At 38.9% G+C, this 23,830-nt stretch overlaps 1 protein-coding gene and 1 long non-coding RNA gene across 3 annotated transcripts; one reads left to right on the top strand and one right to left on the bottom strand.

Moving 5' to 3' along the window:
• Positions 1-823: 823 nt before the first annotated feature.
• LOC121910342 (cullin-5) lies at positions 824-23,456 on the bottom strand. 2 transcript variants are annotated; one of them, XM_042431530.1, is made up of 19 exons: positions 23,357-23,456; positions 19,933-20,042; positions 19,748-19,847; positions 18,397-18,573; positions 18,153-18,294; positions 17,329-17,474; positions 14,795-14,875; positions 9,743-9,881; positions 8,156-8,286; positions 6,718-6,825; positions 6,540-6,604; positions 6,306-6,438; positions 4,988-5,119; positions 4,702-4,825; positions 3,491-3,666; positions 3,109-3,270; positions 2,808-2,926; positions 2,200-2,323; positions 824-2,024 (listed from the first exon to the last, which is right to left on the bottom strand). In XM_042431530.1, the coding sequence occupies exons 1-19, from the start codon at positions 23,378-23,380 to the stop codon at positions 1,830-1,832; spliced, it is 2,388 nt and encodes a 795-aa protein (XP_042287464.1). In that variant the 5' UTR covers positions 23,381-23,456; the 3' UTR covers positions 824-1,829. The 2 variants fall into 2 exon arrangements, with proteins under 2 accessions (XP_042287464.1, XP_042287465.1); XM_042431531.1 differs by having other exon boundaries at positions 9,788-9,881.
• LOC121910343 lies at positions 1,757-2,162 on the top strand. The gene is made up of 3 exons (XR_006099662.1): positions 1,757-1,848; positions 1,950-2,053; positions 2,148-2,162. It is a non-coding gene; the product is annotated as an uncharacterized LOC121910343 (long non-coding RNA).
• Positions 23,457-23,830: the final 374 nt, after the last annotated feature.

Genomic DNA, 23,830 nt, shown 5'->3' with positions numbered 1-23,830 from the left:
ACTGTTTACACCAAATGTAAAATTGTTTAATTATTGGTGGCAAATTGAAAATGTTGACAGCGATGGTTTCTGAGATGATCAGATACTCATATTCGTCCCTGAAATAGGGCTGAACACACAGTTTGTTGGACCTTCATGGTCGAAGAGCACATCTGTAGCCTCTTTAACAACTGATACTGATATGTAGGCATGTTTCCTTGGGGTGAACTGAATCAGCTTCACATACTGGATCCTACACTTCCCATAATGCGTTTCCTCTCTGTTAGATCCCCTCTACTATGTCTTTGAAACTTTATGCCGCCAGTTTGTAACAAAGGCTTTCTGTTTTAAAATTTAGTCTCCTGAGCTTGTATTCCTCCTGATGACCTTTAAAGGAAAAGTTCAACATCTTGGGAAAATCCTTTTATTCGCTTTCATCCAGCATCCAGTTAGCGTAGCTTAGCATAAAGACTGGAAACAGGGGAAAAACACCTAGCTTGGCTGTCCAAAGATAACAAACAAACCCCACAAATCAACATGTCATTTTTAAAAAACTGCTCAAAAACCAGAGTGTTAAAACTACAATTTGTGATCCAGTCTTTATGCTAAGCTATGCTAACAGCTGTAGCTATATATTTGCAGTACAGACATGAAAGTGGCATCTCATGTCTGGATCTCCTCGTTTTACTCTTAAAAAGCATATTTCCCAATATGTTGAACAAATACTTTGAGTGTAAAATTGGTGGAGGACATCTTCCCTTAAAACTTCAATAATTCCATTTGTAAAAAGAAAGATTATGGTGTATTTCTTATGTATATTGAGCTAAGATAAATGACAAGCCTGCATGTTTTATATAAGGTGCTGTTTATTTAATCATTTCATTATTCACGTGTCATGGTACACTCTCCCGTAACTTTGAATTGTAGTATTTACCATGTTTAATACTGACCTCAGCCTCTCCTCACAGGCTTCCTGCAGAAAAGAGGGCTGTCACTAACATGAGCGAGCTCCCGTTTAGACTCCAATATCACCTCTGTCCCCGGGGACGTTTGGTAGAGGAAATCAGATTCTGGATAACAGCAATATGCTCATCTTTTTTCCCCACAATCTATTTTTTTTTTAAACCAGGGACAGAGGCTTGATGGGGTTTTTAGAGTTGTTGTCTGGTTCAGCCCTGCAAACTGTGAGGTGCACATCTGACTCTTTATACACACTGAATGTCTGGATTAAGTGTTTGATCACTTTAACTATGACGGCAGAGAGACACAACAACATCGGGGGCCCCGCGACAAACCAGCTAGCCGGGTGAGAGCGGTGTCGTCTCTGAGCGAGGAGGGTCCTGCTTTGTTCAAGGTTCAGATGGACTGGGTTTGACGTGGATTAAAACTGGACTGCAGGTATTTTGAGAAGTTCCTCAGCTTTGTCCTGTCAGCATGCCTTTAGACTTGCACAAGCATTGAGCAGGAGTGTTGTAGTAGCTGCCCAGATGTCACCACAGTGTTGGAGATGCACCATGGCATCCCAGAAAAAAAAAAAAAAAACCCAACAAAAGAAACATTAACGATTACATCTGGACAGCAAGGAAACTCCCTCCAACTAAAAACAGTTATAACCACTTGGTGCAGACTCCCACAGCAACTTTTGCATTCTTCTTTTTTCTTTATACAACTTTAAGGCAGGAAGTTCCACTTTTTTAAAGTAGCTCTCAGTCTTAAATTCATGCCTCCCTGCACAAAACTGGATTTTTTTTTTTTTAAATAGAGGACGGGGAGCCTGGAAGTATTCTAGTGTCCATCAGGCCTGAACCACTGAAACCAAAGTCAACACAACGTCATCCTAATGTGCTGGGCTATGCCATGTAGATGAAGGTATTTATATCGGTCTCATCCCGCTTTATGTACTTGTGGTCTATCAGCCACTCGATCTGCTCCTTGATCATCTTCTTCTGTGGTAAAAACATGTTCTTTAGGATCTCCACCAGCTCCGTCTGCAGCTGAGCGTTGTTGATGCGCTTCCTCATCTTCATGATCTGGATTATGGCCTCCTGGACGTGGGAACGGAAAGAATGGCGTGGTGAAAAATATGGATGACATCGCAGCCTTTTAAGTTTACACTAACATAACCGAAGATGTTTGTTGAAATGGAAGGTGAAACCGTTTATTCACAGCAGGTGCAGTTGTGTAACAAAAGGAGATACCGGCAGTGTCATAACTTCATACCTGTGTTCTTAGTATCCTGAGCTGGACGATGCCCTCGTTCTCCTCCTCTCTCATTCGCTCTGTGGTGAGCTGCAGCCGACCAATCAGGTTAATCTTCCCCCTTTTCTGAACCTTTGAGTTTTTTCTGTAAAGTTAAATAAAATAAGATTACTGTAACACTAAAATACATACTGGAAAAACTTGCCTGTTGCTGAGCTTAAAGATCCCCTTGAGACATTTTATAAAGATATATAAAAAATACTTGGAATAATCATATTGGTCTAATATGTTTTTTCCTCAAAAAAAGTGGAATTAGCTCAGTAAAATACTTATAATTGCTTGTATTCCTTCTCCATCACTGAAAAATCCAGAATCGATGAATATGCAAACATTGTTCATTTAAAAAGTTCAAAGGGGACCTATTATGGTCATTTCCAGCTCTATATTTTTATTCTGGGACTCCACTAGAGTAGCTTTGCATGATTCACAGTTCAAAAAACTCCTTATTTATTTTATACTGGCTTGTTATGCAGCCCCTCAGTTCAGCCTCTGTCTCTGTCTCTAACAGGCTGTTTTAGCTCCTGTCTCTTTAAGGCTTAAAAGGTCCCCTTTAACTCAACGCTCCTTACATGAGAGAAAACTCCTGGTTGACGAAGAATAGTGTTCCTTCAGCAAAGTCTTTGGGCGACGACACCACTGGGTCATACAACAACACCTGCCGCTTGAGTTTGGGAAACGCCACCAGAGACTGGGAGGGAGGAAGAAAAGCATGATGGTTCAGAGGAAAAAGAACCACAATTATGAACTCAACGCTAACAGAAAAGGTGAACTTGCTGATTAATTTGTGACAGACATGATGGAGGCAAGACAGTTTTATCCTCATCATTTTTCTTATAAAGATCTTCTCCCCTCCTCCCTCGTCTCCTTTACCCAGAGAGTGCGTCGCAGCTCAGCGTCTGGCAGCTCAGTGGCTAGCTTGAGGTTTTCAAAGCTGATCCTCTCCCTGGGTCTCTGGTTCCAGGCAAACAGCACAGCCAGCTGGAAAGTGGTCACCTCCAGGTCATACTGTCCCACCTCGTTCTTAAAGGTTATCTGGAAAAAATGAGGGATATTTTCTTTAGTCTGTTTCCCACGTTCTTTCACAGAATCTGCCGCATGGCTGTGTTGTCATGTCACAGATTAAAGATTTCGGTGTGGAACAAATTCTAAGCAGGTCTGTTCAGGTCAACTGGAACAATGTGATTTAATCTCAAAGCTCTCTAGGTAATGTAGTGTGTGTGTGTGTGTTTCTGTGCAGATCTGTTGCACTCACGATGCCGTTGGACATGAGGTGATGCCAGTGAAGCTTCCTGCCACTGTGGTTCTTCTTATAGAAGTCTTCTACCTCTGGTATCAAATCCTCCAACTCTGTAGGTAGAGACACGAAGACCTTCTCGCTGCTCCTCGACCACGCTCCAGCATTCAGGATCTTTATGTTGACCGAGTCGGCTGCAGGGGAACATACGAGGACATCTTTGTTAATGAATGAAAACAGTTAACATATCTCACACTTCAGCCTTGAAGAACACAGGTGGACATACAATATGTTGTAATTATTGAAAGGATTTTTAACACTAGCAATAATGCTATTACTTTGCCAGTGTGGAACTCTGGGAAAATACGCTTGTTTGCTTTCTTGCCAAGAATTTGATGAGACTGAAACCACTCTCACTTCCATATGGTAAATATCAATCAATCAAACATTATTTATATAGAGCCTTTCATACAAGTCGAATGCAATTCAAAGTTCTTTACAAGTGATTGACAAATGAACAGGATAGTAAATACAGATTGGGAAACTAATGCACACCAAGATACAAGTAAAATAAAACCTAAAAAAATGATGACCTGTAAAATGTAAATTAAATTAAATATGATAATAGAAGAGAAAGAAAAATATTTAATAAAACCTATTTTAAAAGAATTAATTGAATGAGAAAAATATGAAGCTAGAACCAGGAGACACTTAGCTTAGCATAAAGAGTGTAAACAAAGGATAACAGCTGGCCTAGCTCTGCCTAAATGTGAAAAAAAACACCTACCAGCACCTCTTAAACACATTAATTAAAAAGTTATATGTCATTTGTTTAATTAGTACAAAAATTGAAAAGTAAAAATGACAAGTTGTGGTTTTATTGGGGTCATATGCTGGATTATTTCAAGCTATGTAGCTATGCTAACATAAGCATCTCCTGGCTGTAGCTTTATGATTGGCTTAAAAACTTGATCTTCTTATCTAACAGTTGTCAAGACAGCAAATAAGCGCATTTCTCAAAATGCTGAACTACTCTTAATGTTCTGTCAAGTTTTTTTTATTACTTTGTCTGTGTGGAATTATTTGTAGTACTGAATTGATTGACAAACCTAATTAAATGATTAGTCATATGACAGCATTGATTAATCATTAGTCATTTATTGAATAAAAATACCAAATATTCACTGGTGAAATGCTGCTTAAATGTGATGAAGACTTGTACCTCTTACCTGGTAAAGCGAGCTTGTTATGTTTATGCATTTCTTTGAAAGACTGGTTGAGGTCCTCTGACACTTTGATGTCTTGAAACATCCTTGCTAGCTTGTTGACATAGTCAGCCGGCATTCCTACTTCCTGTTAGGACAAATTACATCACAAGTAGACAGTTTTTACAGATGATGAAAAACGACCTCCTGAAGTGATTCCATGTTAATTTTTTGGCTACATTTAATGTTTCCGATAAAATAAAAAACAACGTTTATGATGAGTAGAAAGTCAGCAGTTTCCAGATCTTACCCTGAGCCACTCCACCATGTTCTCCTCGATCTCGCTGTCTGCTGAGATGTCCAGGATGAGTCGGCGGGTCAGGTGGGCTTTGTGGTAGCGCATGAACACATCTTTGTTCTGGACGTACTTCAGTACCAACAGCTGCAAAGAGTATACAGATAATTACAGAAAAAAAGGTTGTTTTTAAAAAGGAAACTTTGCACTTAGGAGTTTTGCAATATGGAATAACAAATTAACAAATTACACGATCAGTCCGTGTCTGTCTGCGACTGTTTATGCCTACACTGCTGTTTGCCTCAAACAGACTTGAATGAATTTTTTTGGGCTGTACAGAGAAGAGAAGTGTTTTGAGTTATGTTGGGCAGATTAGTCTCCAAATGTCCTATCAATTTTATCAGCAAGTGTTCTACTTTTTGAGGCAGTGCAACAACCAGAGCAAGTAGCACTGATGGCATCTTCCTGATCTTGCAAGGTGCACAGCATGCACGGTGCAAACAGGTCAGATTTACACTCAGTTTGGTTAGTGCAAAGCAAGTTGTTGATTGTATTCCACTGATAATAGACGTCTCTGAAACAGATTTGTTTCTGGTGCAAAGTAACTAAGCTGAGATTTAGAGGGGATGGTCCTGTGTTTGGATATGACACGTGCCACATAACTATAACGTTCATTTCATGTGTTCTTCATCAGTTTATCCCGACAAAAACATGATTTTCTAGTGCAGCCTTCTGTCCATTTGTTGAGCTGCTGTGGTCGTGCTCCACGGTGACTGATACAGCTGTTTCAGCTAGATGAGATCAGTGATGTGACTGGCTGAGAGTATATTTATTCATCACCACACCCTCTCATCTATATTCCACTTCACCCTTTTGTACTTGTGCACCGCTGCACATATATGAACCAAAACAGCAGATAAACACATGAGGTGATTCTTATTCTGTTTTTGCCGTCTAGAGTGCCGCCTCTATTCCTACCTTTGTTTTTGGTAAATATATATATATATATATATAAATAATATACCCAAACAGATTGGGATCATTCTGAAAAACAATGAAAACTTGCAGCAGGTAATTCATTATAAAACTTGATCCAAGCAAGTAAGTCTACAGTAAATTCAAAATGAGTTATCAGGAGTCTGACCAGTGTTTAAATAGAGCTTCAAACTGAGTATTGAATCCATTAATCAAGAATTCAAAACACATTTGGAAAGATGTCTAATCAATTTGTCACCTACAGTAGTACCAGCTCCGATGCTAACCCCATGGCTAACATAAACAAGGCTAATAACCACAATCTGACAATAAAACATGCAGGTTCCCTGGAACATACCACTTCCTTGAGCTTAGCCTCGATCTCCTCAGAGGTGAGCTTCTTGCTTAGTGGGGTCTTCCTCAAGAGCATGTCACAGTAGTTGGCCAGCAGCTCTGGACACTTGGACTCTGGTTGAGTTTTCAAACCCACCCTGTAAACAAAGGTGAGGAAAGATAAGTTCAGTCGCACAATACATTGCTTTTATAATTCATAGCAAAACATTTATTATTTCACACAGGGAGCGTCTCTTACCCTTTCTGTTTCATAGGAAGTTCTAATTTAAATATAGTGGCATCGTTCACAACAGCTTTATATGCCTGCAAAGAGATTTGAAAAACAGAAGAGCAGTCAGTGAAGAACGTATTCTGACAGGTGGATCCTTCAGTGACGGCGTACTGTTGATGGACAAGTTGGTGAATGTTGAGCTCACTTTGTCTCTCGCTGTCAGGAAGCGTGGGTCGTCCTGAAAGGCTTCTTTCACCAGTCGACTGAAGCGGTTAAACAAGGTGAGCAGCTGCTCCACATATTTCTCAGAGTCCTGTAACAAAGAACAACCAAACAATATGATGAAGGTCTTAACCTTGGAATCTTGAATGTAGTATTTTGACAAAATAATCATTTCTCAGGTTCTCAATTTATTAAATTTGACCTGAGCTATCAACTGCATCTCACAACCTTCATTAGCTGATCCATGAAATGAGGTTGAAAGATCCACAAAAAGCTAATAAATGGACACTGACTTTACTTATCCTCCTCTTGCTGGGAATTAGGTAAGAAGATCAATGTCAAACCAGTATCTTACATATATGCATCTTTAGTTTTGAAATAATTAATTTATACAATTTGGTGGATCAGTACCAGGAGAAGGCCTGTAACATTTTATTTACTACCAAAAATCCAAACATTCATGATTGCAATTTTACTGGGTTAAAGGGAAATTTGCTCATTCACAGTGACTTCCTGAAATCTCCAGTTAATTCCTAGGAACAACTGGAGACCAGTTTATTTAGATGGTTTCCCATCTAAACATACTGTTTTAGATAGGGGTGCACGATATTATCGGCACGTCATCGGTATCGGCCGATATAAGCTCTAAAATGAAATATCGGCATCGGCCTCCACGGACTATTTTACCCTGACGGTCCCAGTGTTTCCTCCGCAGGCTCCACTTCACTCAGCTGCCCATCAGATCAGCTGCTATGTTCGGCTGCACAGATAGGAAACACCTTGGCTGACAGGATGTACCACTCTGTTTGGTTTATAACTGCGGTTGGCAACCAGCGTATTAGCTGCATTACCGCCACCTTCTGCTCCGGAGTGTGGACCAGAGATTAAATCCTACACATTAATCCTGTCTGTCTAATAAACTCAAAGTGAACTCTACTGCTCCACTCACTGAGCAGGTTCATTAAAGTTTTAATGCTGAGCTCCTGAACTCCAGTCTTCCTAAGTTCTTCCTTCATATGTTGTCTTTCTTGATCATATTTAGTACAATCTAAGCTTGCATGCATAATAGTCTCCTCAGCTGGCTGGAAAAAAATATGTGCATATATGGGTATCGGCAACAATGAGTTGGAAATATCGGCATATCAGATATCGGCAAAAAATCCAATATCGTGCATCTCTAGTTTTAGATAATCTGGATGAACTGTTGGCTTGTTTAAAACCGCTCTGATCGACCGACTGCTCGTGTTTCTTGGACTTTACTGTAGCTGTGATGCCATGTTTACCAGCTCTCACAAATTACTTTTATCATAACCGATAAATAATAATCAAAACTGAAAACTACCCAAGTTGTAATAAACCTGAATTATCATGAACATTCAACTGCATTTAGTGAGTGTATACAGCATGTGTGTGACACTCACAGACGTGATTGTCTCTGCGGAGGCCACCATATCAGCAAGGCCGGCGCTCATGATGTGCTCCTCCAGGTCCTTCAGCATGGGCTCGATGCCGCTGGGCACTTTGTCCATCAGAGAGAACATCAGATGCAACTCTGCGATCGAAGGAAAAACCACATCGTCACTTTCTAATTTAATTAGGATTCTGAGCTATGATGGAGTTCACAGTAAACTATTGGTCAATGTATCTGCTGCAGATAGATTATAAACTCTTATAGAGACAATAAAGACAGTCTGGTCTATTTTGATATTTCATAGATTAAACAATTAATCAAACAAAGAAATCAATAGATATTCCATAATGAAAATTATTATTAACTGTAATTTAGTGCCAGTTTTACCCGGTTTGTCTCACAGTGAAGCAACAGAAGTTGAAACAGAGATAATTACATGATGTCATATTAAATACTAAGCTTTTAGTTGGAAGCTGCATTACAAAACCAACAGAAGATGGGCTACTTAAAAATCCATTACGGTGGATGTCCTTTGTCCATTTTTCACTCAAACTGCATGAGCACAGACCGCGACACACACACACACACACAAATGCATTAACAACGATGAAGGGTGGTTAATGTAGCCTTGAAGCTGAGCAGAAGTCGTAATTATGAAAATGTTCTTCACTAAGTGTATTTTAAACTGAATTGAAATTTAAGTGCAAAGGGAATGTGGACAGATGTTTTACAAATATTGTATATTTATACTCTATAAACATATTGCATGAATCCAGCACTTAGGGCAGGGTATAATAATAATAAATCAATACTTTTTTGGGTAATGACTGAAATGAGTCCAAAAGCTGTCTGGTCACATATGAAAACCTATAATTTTATACTAATTACTTTGATCAGACAAAAACAACAAAAACAACATTTGAGATTTTGTTAAATGAAAAAAAGGATCTCATAGAAGAGCATGTTAATATTCTCAAAGTAAGGTATCAAAAAACTCACACAGCCCTTGCAGCACACTGGTGCATCATTTTGACAAAACAATTTTGTTAAGGATGAAAGTGACTTTAAAGCCACTCGTCATTATCAGAAACAAATCCTTGTCTGGTGTCCCAAAATGTAAGATCAGCGACAGCTGAGCTCCTATTTCCTGTTTTAATATCTTCCACTGAAGTCGTTTATAAAGTGTTTTCTCTCTGAACAGCTTCTGCACTTCCCACACACACAGGCTGTTTACAAACCTGCAGGAAATTCACTTATGTCCTCTTACCAACATACTTGAATTGTGGGTTCATGCTTATGTAATTACTTAAGATGAAGTTTGTTCAAGGGCTGCATTTCTCAGAGATGGTTAGTATATAAAATTAAAGCATTTAATTTTAGTGTGTCCTCTTCAGTCAACCTTAAAAGGACACTCTCAATGTGAAAACTTTAATATGTTATTACCAATTCAGTCCTGTAATAGCTCTAGAAAGCCTCTCTATTTAATGATTTCTTAGTCTAATTTCTGTGAGGCAACAGATGAGTAAGGTTGGTCACATCACGCATGGTTCTTCCACGACTACTCAGTGTATCATCAGGGCTATTTCCTGGTGCAAACCTGAGCTGGCTGAGCCTTTGGTGGGAGCAGTCCTGCCGTACTCACTCTCTGTCTCATTTCGTTTGATCATGCCTGGACACTCGGCTAAGATGGTCTCCTTAAATGATGTTACCAGTGCATTGACGCAACACTCCATTAACTGGGTAGAAAAACAGAGGGAAAACAATTTAGTAGAAATACATGAGAGATAGTGTGTGTGCAGTACATTAAGAAAAAACACTAACATTTTGGGAAATGGGCTTAAATGTCTTAAATCTGAGAATGAGAAGAGAGCATCGCTTCCGTTCTTATGTCTCATTTTTACAAAAACAGCAATTAGTGTTTTTTGGGGGAGTTTTCTATTGTTATTATTTCAGTTTAACCATCTATTATTGCTATTGTGTTGGTTACAGTTGGTGACGTAAACATGCATAAACTGTTTTTTGGCCACTTGGGGGCAGCAGAGGCAAGTTGTGAACACAACATTGACATATCGTCCATTACCTTTTAAGTTTATATGTTAAACTTATTAGTAAACAGTTGCTTATTTACACATCCAGTAGTTACGGAGTGTTGTGGAAATTGTCTGAAAACAAAATAATTACACAAAACTCTGCTGGGTTGAAGATTAAAAAATATTATTGTACAATAAGGAGACAGAACACACAAAGACTTGCATCAGTTCATCTCACCGAACAAAGAGCAACCCTATTCTATTACAGTTGCAGAAGGAACAGAGAAATGATCTGCGATTGGTCAATGTATCAGCTTATATGATTACAGCCAATGGCAAACATCCACGAGGTATACATTTACATGCTTATGTATGCTAGATAAGAGCAATATCTCCCAAGGACATAGGAAGGCAAAAGCCCTAAGTTACATGTGGTCTTTGACCCCTGACTTGTCCTCTTTACTCCAAGACCCAGAATGTTACCTTATCTGAGCCTTCGCCAGAATGGAAAGAGAGGAGCGGGCCTCTTAAAACACATTCCTTCTCTCAAGGACGTGCACACATTAACAGAGCAAATGATCATCCTTGTACAACTCTGCACGTTAAAATGATAAACCAATCCTTTGTTCTTTCTTCACCTTTACACAGAACAACATTATCATTCATTTGGAGTCGTGTTTCTGTCCACATAGTGAATGCAAGTCTAATATTTACTCTCTATCAGCTCCTGAGGGAAATATCTGGTTCTTTAGCTGCTAAATGCTCCACTATGTTCACCAGCTATTCTACAGCTAACTGTGTCTGTTTGCTGTTTGGTGAAGAGCAGGTAGTGTAGAGTGGGTTTTTAGAGCTTTTTCTCTGAAAACATCTGCCTGCTACAGCTGAAAAAGATGCCATGAGAGCGCTGAGAGTGAACCAAACCTGTTAAGTTTCAGCCGGACAGTTAAAATATGAGCTGAAAATCATTGTTAAACTAAATAAATTATAAACAGTATATAACAAAACTGAGTAACCCCCTGATCAGTATCACTAAAATGCTACGTAATTACAAATCCTTTCAATTTAATACAATTTTATTTGTTTTTAGACAATACCCAAGAAGAATTAAGCCAATTCATTTAAAAAACAGAATGTCTGACTAATTAAACTATAATGAAAAGTTTAAGTACAATCTGCAACAAAAGTCAGCACACCCTTCACTAGTGAGACTCCATTTTTCTTTATTTTTTTATGTTGTGTTTGTTTTTGATGACAGTTTCGATCCTCCTGTGCAGGGATAATACCAATCTAGAAGAAATCTGTGGAGAGATGCTCTTTCATTCTTCACAGATGATTGTTTTCAGCTGATCTTTGCTGGAGAGGTTTTGTTGCTCTGTCTTGCTCTTTAAAAACACTCTAAAGGTGTTGGATTGGATTCATGTCAGGGGTAATAATGGCCAGGTTGTATTTTTCACTTTTTTCTTCTTTAAAAACTCTTATGTGATTTTTGCAGTGTGTTTGGGATCATTATCATGTTGGAAAACTCCGCTCCTGTCAACCTCCTCGAGACTGGGAGTCTCTTTTCATTCAGTATTTGGGTGTACAAACTTTCATTCATAGTGCCATCCATGGGCGCCTGGTTATGTTTTAAAATGGGGGAGCACACTTGGAATTATACATAATTGGTGGGGGGAGGGGGTCTGGCGGTCCTCCCACAGAAAAAAAAACCTTATTTAAAACAAATTTCCTGCATTTTAACACCACCTAACCTCTTTAATTAAGTCAAGAAAGAGCTAACTGCACTAGTCTAGATTGAGGGTGCTATGAAAAGCAAGAATGAATCCATAACATTTATGATTGTTTGGTCAGGACAGGAAATGATTATTAGAAGAATTTCATATTTGAAATTATATTTATAGAATCATTATGTAGCATAAAATAGTAGTAGGTTGCAGGCTATTAGGCCATCGGATGGGATATCAACTCAGTTTTGACATCAGAGGACATCGCCTATTCAGTGGGATCATACTTCTTTACACTTAAATGGTTCTCAACTATTTCAGTTATCCTTCTCCTAAGAGCTTTCTGTTGTATTTCTATTATCTGCATCTCACTTGGCCCTCGTCCCCCTTGACTCTCCTCGCTGTGCTGTTCTCCTGAATGTAGTGAAAGCAACAATGAGCACAAAAAAATGTCCTGAATGTGAACATTTCAAGGCACCATTTCTATTTTGTCCACAACAGTCCTGTGTGTATTGAAATACTGCAGTGAGAGAGAGAGAGAGAACTAGGTGTAAAAACGCACTTGAAGCCTCGACTATTTCTGTTATCCTGCACTTAATACCTGCATCTCATTTGGCTCCGTCCCTCTTGACTATCCCTGCTCTGCTCTGCTCTGCTGTCCTCCTGAATGCAGTGAAAGCAACAATGCCGATAAACACAGAGACGCCTTGAATGTGAACTATCGAGGTGTTACAATGCAAGTCTACCGAGAGCCGAAGATATCAGCATTTGAACATAAAAGCTTATGGTCACTGTCTGGTGATACTGAATTTTGTTTTCAGGGGAATATGACAGGATTTTCAAACAATCATCCATTTACATTTTCACTGTTCTCTCTCCTCTCCTCGCCTCACTCTCTCTCCTGCTGCCTTTTCTCTGCTTGTACCTGTATTCTCCTGACAGGACGACTGATAATAACAAGGACAGCGTTACATTAGGCTGTAACTGTTACTGTCCATGAAAATGCCTGGTGTACACTTACACTAGTCTTCATTTTGAAAAAAATTCAATAGGCCTACGCCCTCAGCCTTGTTGCATTTTCTTTAATGTGGCTGAAATGTCCCCTGAAATGAATTCAAGATATCAGGGGCTAATAATGGATACTTATATGGATAATTACCAACAAAACCTTGAATTAATAATGTAATTTTCCCTAATATCTCATCACAATCCACCTATCCCTTACTTCAGGCTAATATTTTGAGTCCCACAATAAAGTTGGCTACTTTGCATTTTTCTTAGATTAGATGACGACTGTTGTTTCACCACTGTGATGCCTGTCTGCAATAGCAATGAAGAACCATATAACTTTGGCCTACTGACTTCCTCGACTGTTCTTCTGGGTCAGTGTTTCCCAAACCGTTCCTGGATTAGCCACGGTCGCAGTTAAGCTAAACGGCATGTTCCTCACCTTTGTAAACCGTAAGACTCCTGTGTGGATTAGCGGACTGTGATTGACAGCCAAAGCATGCTGTGGCAAACGATCAGCGTCAGGTTTGACTGAACCACATCAAAGGTTGATCCAAAAATGTGCAATTTTTTTTTTATTACTTGTTTTTGTAAGTTGCTGAAAATAGTAAAATGATTATTGATATACTGCTGCTGCTTAAATATAATCACCTGTTTGCAGAGACTGTATGATGATAAGTCAGACAAAAAGTGGGGGAAGCAAAACCATAACCATCTTTGCTCATGCAGCCCCTTACCAGCATACTCCCACCTCCATGTTTCACTGTGGTAGTCCTGGCCAAGTCTACGGTGAACATGCTGGACCCCATCTGATCAAAATTCATTTTGGAGTCATCTGACCAAAGAATGTGCTGCCAACATTCATCATGTTTTTTTGGCAAAGTTAAATCTTGCAGTTTACGCAAAGGTTCCTTTTTGGACATCATCCGTAGAGGTTGACTTCACGCAATGTCCTTCGCACAGTGACTCACTGAGCAGTCACTGAAGCACCAATTTCCACAGATAATCCTTGTGCCAAGTCAGAAACACTTGCCTGCCTGTTTTTCATTGCAAGGTTGGGTAAATAGCAAGTTGTGCATGCCGTCGTTTTAACAACCTTCTGTTATTGGTAGTATGGGTCCTCCTGTACTTCCTAACAACTGCTGCAACTGTGTTTTGGCTTCTGTTCAGTATCCTACTGATGAAGTCTCACAATCTGGTGTCTTACTTGTTCAGGCAACTCCTCACCATGTGGAGTCATGTTGAATTAGACACAACCCAGGCCAAAACTGAGATAGTTATGGTGTAGACCGGTTCTTTTGTAACCGTGTTCAGGCAGTTAGTTTTCACTGGAAGTCGCAGGTGTGATCATTTTTGTTTCAGTGGTCATATGTGTACTCACTTTTGTTGCATTGAGGTTGTACTTTGAGGTCAAATAAGATCAAATACCCGACACTTCACCCAAAAAATACTACAATTATTGTAAGATGATACAATTTTGAATCATTTAACATTGTAGTGATATTGCACAGGGTTTACTCAGTCTTGTTGTATACTGTATATTACACATTAAACATAAATATTTGTAATTTTAAAAACACTTCTTGTGTAGAAATATGGGTGGAACTAAAATGGTGTGAAATAGAAAAAATATCAATGTGTTCATTGTACGTGGAGTCCTTCTAAAAATAAATGTAAAAACTTTGATTAAAACTGTAAAAAATAAAATCTATATTAAACAAATGAATATAAAAATGTGGGGAAAAGAGAAATTGTTATATTACACAACAGCAAACCAAAACAATGAAGCTTCTCTTCACTCTTTTGCACAGTGGACTGCACTGTTTTTTTTTTTTACTGACTCAATTGTGGACTCGTTAACATAATGAGCCTCGTGGGTGTAATACTCACTGCTTGTACAGAGTTACAGTCACGTCTCGTCTCCAGGTATCGCAGTGCACGTTTCTCCTCTTCCCTCAGCTTTGAGTCAGCCTGGTGAAAATACACATCAACGTTTATTACATTTATTTCACATAACATACTCAGCATCATCTCTCAGAGACACCTGATAATAAATATTAAAAAGCCTTATACAGTATATGCGTACATTTCTGTTGTGAAGCATTCAAATCTAAAGCCCCTTTCACACTTGCAGTCCTATCCCTGAAATGTTCAGGAACATTTCCTGCATGGGGTCGTGTGTGAATGGGAGCAGGGATTGATATTCAGGGAAATCTGTACCCACAAGACCTAGTAACATTTCAGGGGAAACGCTGGTACAGCTGTGTTGTGAATGACAGCAGTAACTTTGCAGGGAAGGGCACGTAAAGGGTTACATCTGTCTGATGAAAGATGCTTTCACGTGGAGCGAGTGAACCAATCACAAGACTCCGCTGAATAGAGGAGGCAATGCTATTTTCTGAATGTTTAAATACTAATGTTCAGGCTCTTTTGTAAATGTTTATTCACATAACTTTAACGGCATTGCTTTCATAAAGCCATACCGATTATTCAAAGCTCCGTCAAACGCTGAGCCGCGCTCAAGCTGATTATTCAAAACATTCAATCTGACAGAGCTTTGAATAATCATTACGGCTTTATGAAAGCAGTGCAGTTAGTGAGTTAGAGAGTTAGAGTGTGAACACTTTAATTAAAATATTTACAAAAATAGCAATGTCACCTCTATTCAAGCGGCTCCCTTTTAAAAGTCTGTGTGCTTGGTGACAATATCACAGCATCATGTTCCGTTTAACACTATTATCTTATCTTTAAAAAATGTAAATGATCACAGCCGGTACATGAAACAACCAGAGGAGAGGCTAGTACCTACAGTAATTCTGACAAACTTAAAAATTATATTAACTGTAAATAAAACCATTAGCAGATTAGTAATCAACAACAAAATATGATATGAATTCCAACATTTGTCCTATGTACTTTATTTGTTTTGTTTTGTTTGTCGTTCGCTACATTAGTAACCTGACTTACATGGTCTATTGTTCAGATGTTTTTAAGAAAAATAATCTAAAACAATGTTAAAAACAAAGGCAATGGTATTCCAGCACCTGCTGTTTCTGAATCCATAAACAAATTCTGAATGAAAGGGATCCTGTCCCTCCACAAAACAGGACCTTTTCCAAATTCATATAAAAAATGTTCCATGTGGTTCCTTCAGTGGTTGTACTGTGCAAAATTTTCCAAGATGAAAAATGAGCCCAGCCCCCCTTAATGGTCCAGAGACCTATCTACACACAGTGTTAAACCTTGAAACAAACTGTGGCAACTGTGTTTCTCAAGAGAAACTGCACATTTCTGGCTCACGCTGTGCTTGAACAGACACAATGCTTCTGCTTTTGTTTCAGTGAGAGTAAGAGAGGAGGTGTGAAAAGGACGATCCTGCTGACTGTTTTCTCTCATGTGATTCATCCAACTGGCTTATTGCCAAGATCATCCTAACAGGGAACAGGGGCTTTAAGTCTCAAGTTTCTGCTTTGTGTTGTAAAATGCAAGGGTAAGGCAGTATTTACTATATTTGTGACAAAGTGAACTGAAAGTGGTTTTCTTTCAGTGGGAGCAGAGAGCAAGCTGGGAGTGGTCGAGAGAAGAGTGATTACAAAATGGTTTGAACAGGAAGCAGAAATTACTGCCACACCAATCCCTTTATATTATCAACTGATAATAATATATCTGACGATATTACCGTCTGATATTTATTATAAAATGTTATTTATATCTCAACTTTATGGCATTGTTTCCCCCATTTTTTTTATTTCTTTGACTGTGAAGCACTTTGTAACTGGTGTTTGTGAAAGGTGCTATATAAATAAACTTTGCTTGCTTGCTTGCTTTTTGGATAGAGACCAGCGAGAAAAGAACATTAATCAACAAAGAACATGCATTGAGTAAGATTTTCCATAAATGTACTAAATTTATACCATTTAAAAGGTCATGACTAGTGAGACAAATTAGCTTCATCATAGCTTTAACTTATACTGAGACCCCAGAAACTGCTCAGGGCAGTGAGGCAATTTTGGTGAAGTAGCCACATGCTGCATTGCAGGATCACATGACATCAACTGGCTCAATAACACTTTTCCTCCGAACACATTCACTATAAAGAAAAAAGCATCTGTAAAACAGTGAATAAACTTCTTTGAACACCACTGAACTCGCTGTGTGATCAAAATTTGATCCATTTAATCCAATAAAAGTTGAAAAGTCTAGAGAAGCCGTATCAATAACTTATCTGATCCCAGTAATGTGTGCAGGTATCCAACATGAAATCAGAGGAAGTCTGAGTGCATCCTCTCAACTGGGTCGGCCAATGTTCAAAAACATGGAAGCGTGAGACTTTTTTTGGTGAATGCACTCAGTGAGCAGCTTTAGGACTGAACGAGGCATCTTAGCATCCAGTTTTTCTGAATAGAAACACGATTGATACTCACATATTTCATGTAGTTCTGGACCCCGTTTTGCTGGAGATAGGCGGGCGCCTGCGTTCTGTAGAACCTCTCAGTTGAATCCATATACGCCTTCTCAAAGTTGTCTCTGTAGATCTGCAGCTTGTCGTCAGGGTTGGAGCACAGGTTCACTGCTCAGAGAAAAATATACATCAGCAATCATGAAGGAGATACAGCTAGAGAGTAGAGCTGAGTCGATTAGTTGATTGAATATTGTGATAATCGATTAATCATTCTGAATGTTTTTTTTAAGAGAAAATGTCCAAATTCTCTGATTCCAGCTTCTCAAAGTGAATATTTTCTGGTTTAGTTCGTCTTCTATGACAGTGAACTGAATATCTTTGAGTTGTGGACTGTTGGTCGGGACAACAGAGGATATTTGAGGACGTCACCTTGGGCTGAAACTGTGATTGATATTTTTCACCATTTTCTGACATTTCATAGACCAAATGATTAATCCAGAATACAATTGACAGATAAATTGATAATGAAAATAACCATAAGTTGCAGCCCTAACAGACAGGTCAACAACCATCTCAATAAAGAAAAAGCATGTATTTGAACTGAGCTACCCACCTTGGTTGAAATATGTACATGTGGACAGATAGTTCAACAAAGTATTTAAAAGACCACACACAGACCCACAAAAACTTGGTCTGTGATATAATTACTCATCCTTAGACAAAAAGGACACATATTTTTGTTCAGACAAAAAATATGTACTCTATGTGATCACAGAATGCAGTCATGGTCCTGTAAACCTCTCTGGGTGCAAATATTAGAACGACAATGTGATCTGTGTTTCTCACCGTAGGACTCTCGCACTCCGATGACCAGCTGGGAATCAAAGGCTTCTCCCAACCTCTCAGCGTGGACCAGCTTCATGGCACTATCTTGTAACCTGTTCTTAATGTTGGAGAAGATGGACTCGTTCCATGTGTCCAGCATCAGCTGCAGAGACACACAATAAAAAAGCAGTATTACTCATAACATGATGACACTATACATGCACGACAAAAAAAACAAACAAACCCAACTGTAGCTCCTCCTCACCTTGCGGACAATGCTGTCCTCCACATTGGACTTTTTGTTGCTGCCCTGCTTGCCCATCAGAGTGATTTCCAGCTGGCAGAAAGGTTTCGGCAAGATGTCACACTGTGTGAAGAACTTCCTCCACTCGACAATGTATGCCTTCAGCAACGCTGTGTCATCCTGGTGACTCAACACCCGCTTAAAAAGAGCGATAAACATAGAGAAGTGTTGATTAACAAAGACTATTAAAACCTGCACGATCTAAAGCAATCTGATACAAGAGACCTGGGACAAATATTACCTTTGTTCAATATTTGTTGAGGTGTTGACTCAACTCTACTGTAATATTTCATAGTATTAATCAAGGAAAATAATTTGTGATAGTGAATATATGAAAGTCATAGTGGTAGGCAGCACCAGGATCTGTTACCTTTTTGTTTTTTGTAAAAACAGGGTGTTAAAAGGTACAATCTGCCTTAAAACACTAGTAGTTACTGATAAAAACAGCCTTTTTTATTCCTGTACATAATTGCCAAAGTAACTCAATGTGGGAACTCATCAAAATACTTATAGTGCAGTTAAAGATATCATGTCAAGTTTTGACCAATGGGAGCACTATGGAGCAACGTTTTTACACTTTCTTTGTATCATGGGAGCGTGCAAGGACTTAAGTGCACACGCCCAACACCAGACACATTCCTGCTGCCTGTTTCATATTATTCTGAGTTTTCACTGAACAGTTTAAGGCTGCCTTCAGACCACCATCAGCTCTGTTTGAAAAAACGCAGCCCTCTCATTCATTGAATGGGGGCAATGCATTGACAGAGCGGTGGTGCGAATCCATGGTGCTCCGACAAAACAACACAGGGTTGTTGGGCAAAAAAGTTGTACTTGGTTCAACTTTTGCTGCGATGCAATGCAACGTCATCCAGCAAGACGCTGCATTGGCCAATCACATTCACGCAAATGCATGTTCGGTTGACGTGGACTGTTTACCTGACGATTGTCAAGATGAAAGATAAAATAGTTGCCACTGGGGTAACTTTCAGAGTTGTCAAATCCTCTGTGCGGTGTTTTAGTGTCTGATAAGCCTGTAAATGCATTAATCTGTAGCTCCAACTTCCTAGATCATATTTCATTGTCTCCCTGGTACCTTAAGCAACATGGCGCCACCAACGCAGGCTTTTGCATTGTTTTAAAACAGGGCTGTCTTTGGTCTGAAAGCTCATTTTGCCTTTTAAATGCTTATTAAATAATGTAGGATGTCAATAAAGTGGACTAATGGAGGAATATGGGAACAACAAGAGAGTAGTTTAGACATAAAACAGCATCATTTCACCGGTGCTGAGACGGAAACCCATTGTGGTCTTACTGCTTGTGCTTGTTTGATAAAATCTAGGATGTCCTCTTTAAGGGCCTGGTGGATCTTAGCTGGACCTTTGTCATCCCACAGGCATACTGCGTGGACGTCTCTGTGGAAGCAAAGAAGAGAAACGATGTCACCTATCCCCATTTGCCTCCAACAGCAGGGTAGCAGAAGCATTACAATAAACTTACGAAAATAGGTCGAACCACTGTTGTTTGGTGACGGACTCCTGCCGTAGCAGCTTCAGCACTATAGGACGCATCAGGTCCCATTTATCCTCAAACTGAAGGGAGCCTTTGTTCTGGAAACAGACAGGTGGGAAGTGAATTACATGATGTTACCGGTTCATGAGCTGTATAGCATGGGTAAATCTTATTCATCAAACATATTAAACATTAGCAACACAGGAGAACAACTAAAGATTTTGAACACAACATAAAAAATAGATAATTTTCCTGGGTTAGAAACCTTTGAAATTACTTTTTTTTTTATTAGCTTTAAGTAGAAGTTTCTCGTTTTCCCAAGCGACCTTTGTGCGGTACAAAACATTTGTGGTGGCAGAACATTACTCATGACTATTTCATCCTCTCTTTCTAATAGATTTGACACCCATTTGACAGAGGGGTGAAAAACTGAATGAAAAAACTGAATAAATGCATGCAGAGACTTAAAGAACGCAGATGCTTCCATAGAGAACACAAAGGCCATCACAGTCACCAGATCTCAACCAAACTGAGCACCGATTAATGGTGTTTATCCCTCCACTAAAGTTCGGAGATGTTGAGAATCTATACCATGAAGACTTGAGACTGTTTTGGAGGCTTATGGTGGAACAACATCTTACTAAGACACTTGATGTTGGTTTATTCTTTCTGTCTCCTGCCTGTATAAACCACAAAGCAGCAATTATTTCTGTAAAATAAAGAAATGATTAATCATTTAAATAATTTTTTTACACAAAAAAATGCCACATTACCTAAGTCCAGCTTCTCATGTGGTGGGATTTGCTGCTTTTCTTTATCTTATGTGATAGTAATGGAATATCTTTGAGCTTTAGACTGTTGGTTGGATAAAGCAAGCACACTTAAGTTGTCACCTCGAGCTCTGAGAGATTGTGATCGGGATTTTTTTTAACTATATTCTCAAGATTTATCAAGAAGATTGTTCCATCCCTAAACTGAGGGAACTAAAGTTGACATGTAATCAAGATAAATTATTGTAAAAAGGGTACTCGCGTGATTTAGTATTGCACCTCTAAAAAATGTGGGAGTCAGAAGAGACAGTTGGTCAAAACTGATGCAGCAGAGGCCGAGACATCCTGGCGTTTAGTCCCTAGTGTGAATCCATGCACCAAAAACATCCAACCCTACATTTCCCATGATGTCAACCAACCAATAGCATGTGTTTGTTAAGACTCCCTGTGCCTGGTAAATGCCAAAATCTGTGTCCCTGTTCCACACTACACACTAATTCTAAACATGTAATATGTCCAAACTGTAAAAGGAGATACAATTAAGTTTACACAAGACAAAACAGTCAGTATGCATATAAAAACCCCTTTGAGTGTGCTGTTGATGTACACTTTTCTCTCACAATGCAATGTGCAGGAAGGAAATTGAGTGGCAGCTCACAGCTGTAACAAAAATAAAACTTGTAACAAAATAAATTTATGAATGGTGGTAAAACAGCTACAGAAACACAAGAAAACAAACAAGATTACATACAAGTTTAATTGGTCTAAAGTTACAGTTGGATTAATGTCTGATAGCACAATAGTTTTTTCTCCCCTTTTAGAAAAAAACAGATAAAGTATGTTGATTTTTAGTACAGTAACTACAAAACAGTGCTATAAAGATCAATATATACTGTAAGTGTATACAATTAGAACGTAGTATGTATTGGGACACAAGGGGCACAAGTGTTGTAAACTCAATCCCTGCATTCTGAACAGCAGCCGTTCTACTATAAATTTGTAGTCTCCCTCTTGGACTTGTTGGCAATGGAGAGGGCTGCATCAGTCATCCAAGACTTGGATAATGAAATTGATGGACGCTGGAAGTTTATAAGGACCTACTTAGATAACAGTCAGTCATTGTTGCTCCGCTGATGAAGTCTCCTTATTGTATGTAGGTATACAATGTTTTGTCTGAGTTAGTTGTTGTTTTTTATGTCTCAGTTAGTATAATAGTGTTATGTTTGGGTTTTTTAGGTGGTTGTTTGACTCTTACATATATATATATTACAAAAAATAAAAAAAATACATTTGCAGTCTCCTAGCCTTACAGTAGCTATACATCTCTAACAACACTGTCAGGGGTTATTTTCTGACTCAATAAAGCTCCCTCCAGAGTCCATTATAGTACAACTGTTTTCACACACTGAGTGGTACTCCTCCATTACTACTAAACTGAGCTTTATGTGCAAAGTCTGCAGAGTTCTCATTTGAGGCACCAGATGTTTGCAGTGTTAAGGGGTTTGGGATCCACAGGCTGTGGTGTGATGTACTGTATACATGATTGGGCTGAATGATGAAAAACACTAGTTATGGTCCTTCTTCCTGATGTGAACATTTGCAGATAATCTGAGCAACATGACAGTAACAAGATTTTGAAAAATGTGCCACTGACATCATGTTGGTTCAGGGCAAGAGAGAAGAGAACATGCAGTGGGACTAGATAACAGTATCCCTGCAGCGAGGAGTCTATTAGTTTCCAACTATTAAATTCATCGCCAACTACTAAACACAACTTTTCTATTTTTACAACCCACAACTCAGGTCGTGTAGCCTAAGTATTGTAATGTGCATAATGTTTATAATGTATATAGATTGAACTCCATTTGACTTTTCATTTTGTTTGAATGTATTACTCCTAGTTATTATCTGCTACCCTGTTTCCTGCACTGATGTAACATGCAAAAGTCCCCTCTGAGGATCAATATACTCTTATCTTATCTTTAATCAATGTACTTGTGTTGCTATTCACCACAGTTGAAGGTACAAATGATTGGTCTGAAACATGCAAAACACTAGTGTGGTCCTTCTACCTGATGTAAACATTTGACTGTAATGCTATTTTTCCATGAGCGGTATGTGTCTCTTCCTCTGCTTGACAATATAAATCATGTTAGACTCATATACCTGTCAAGTTAAGCTTAGTTAGGGAGCAGGATTAACGTTCACCCAGTCAGTGCCCAGAAACTAATACGACAGTCGCTTTTTGCAGCCTTTAGCTTGTATTTTAAAGGGGCTGGTCAGCTGCAGATTCTTGTTCCACTGACTGACAGATGATAGCAAATCTGCAGCTCGCGTACAGGCAGAAAATAAATAAATTTAAGCCTCTCTGTCTCTCCGTGTCTGTCTCTTTCCTTCACATTTGTTGTCGCTTTTTTTCTCTTTAGCCAGCTAACCTAAAATCACTGACAAGTAGCTAATGTTAGCACAGATGTAACTTAAACTGCTCCCCAGCTAAAGTCAACACTGACAGCAGCCCCGTCGCGTACAGGTGCAGTGTACTGTTCGCTCGGGTAAGAGTTAAACACCGACATTACACCACACAAGTGACAAGCAGCCCGGCGAGCATTAAACGCAAATAATTGAATTGGAGTGGGTCTTACCTTTAGCAAATTAGACGACGCCATGTTCCCTCAACTTATCCTCTCGTAAAATCTCGCGTGAACTACGCGTCGGAGGTTTAACCTTAACACATCGCTGACTCTCTAACTGTGCATTATTTCACTTAATAGAGATCAATGAATCGTCATAAATTAATAATAGAAACATCTAACAGTTAGGATATTCACCTTCACGTCTATTTTTCCTTTCTTTATGTCCCTTTTTTCAGTTAAGTTTTCAATACACACTTTTCAATATAATGAACTCCAGGGCAACCTCAATAATACACATAGAGTATAATTATCACCTTTCTGACAGTGTCTACAAAAACTGAAAATATATAAGCTTCCTAGAAGTAGAATTTATGGCCAAGCTGTTGTATTTGAGTGCAAAGTGCATATAAAGTGAGTATATATTTACAGTTATGTTTATTTGTTGTTTGTTGTCTCACTATAGTCTTAAACATACCCATAATT

Source organism: Thunnus maccoyii, chromosome 13 (genome assembly GCF_910596095.1).
Source record: "Thunnus maccoyii chromosome 13, fThuMac1.1, whole genome shotgun sequence".
Lineage (NCBI taxonomy): Eukaryota > Metazoa > Chordata > Actinopteri > Scombriformes > Scombridae > Thunnus > Thunnus maccoyii.
This window is presented reverse-complemented; position numbering and strand designations above follow the sequence as displayed.

Bases quoted from the DNA above. Each gene is read 5' to 3' on its own strand.
- LOC121910342 (XM_042431530.1), bottom strand. From the start codon at position 23,380: ATGGCGTCGTCTAATTTGCTAAAG. The intron at 9,882-14,794 runs GTGAGTATTACA...TTTTCTACCCAG, and splicing joins ACTGTAACTCTGTACAAGCA to TTAATGGAGTGTTGCGTCAA. The intron at 8,287-9,742 runs GTTTGCACCAGG...CTTCGATCGCAG, and splicing joins CAAAGGCTCAGCCAGCTCAG to AGTTGCATCTGATGTTCTCT.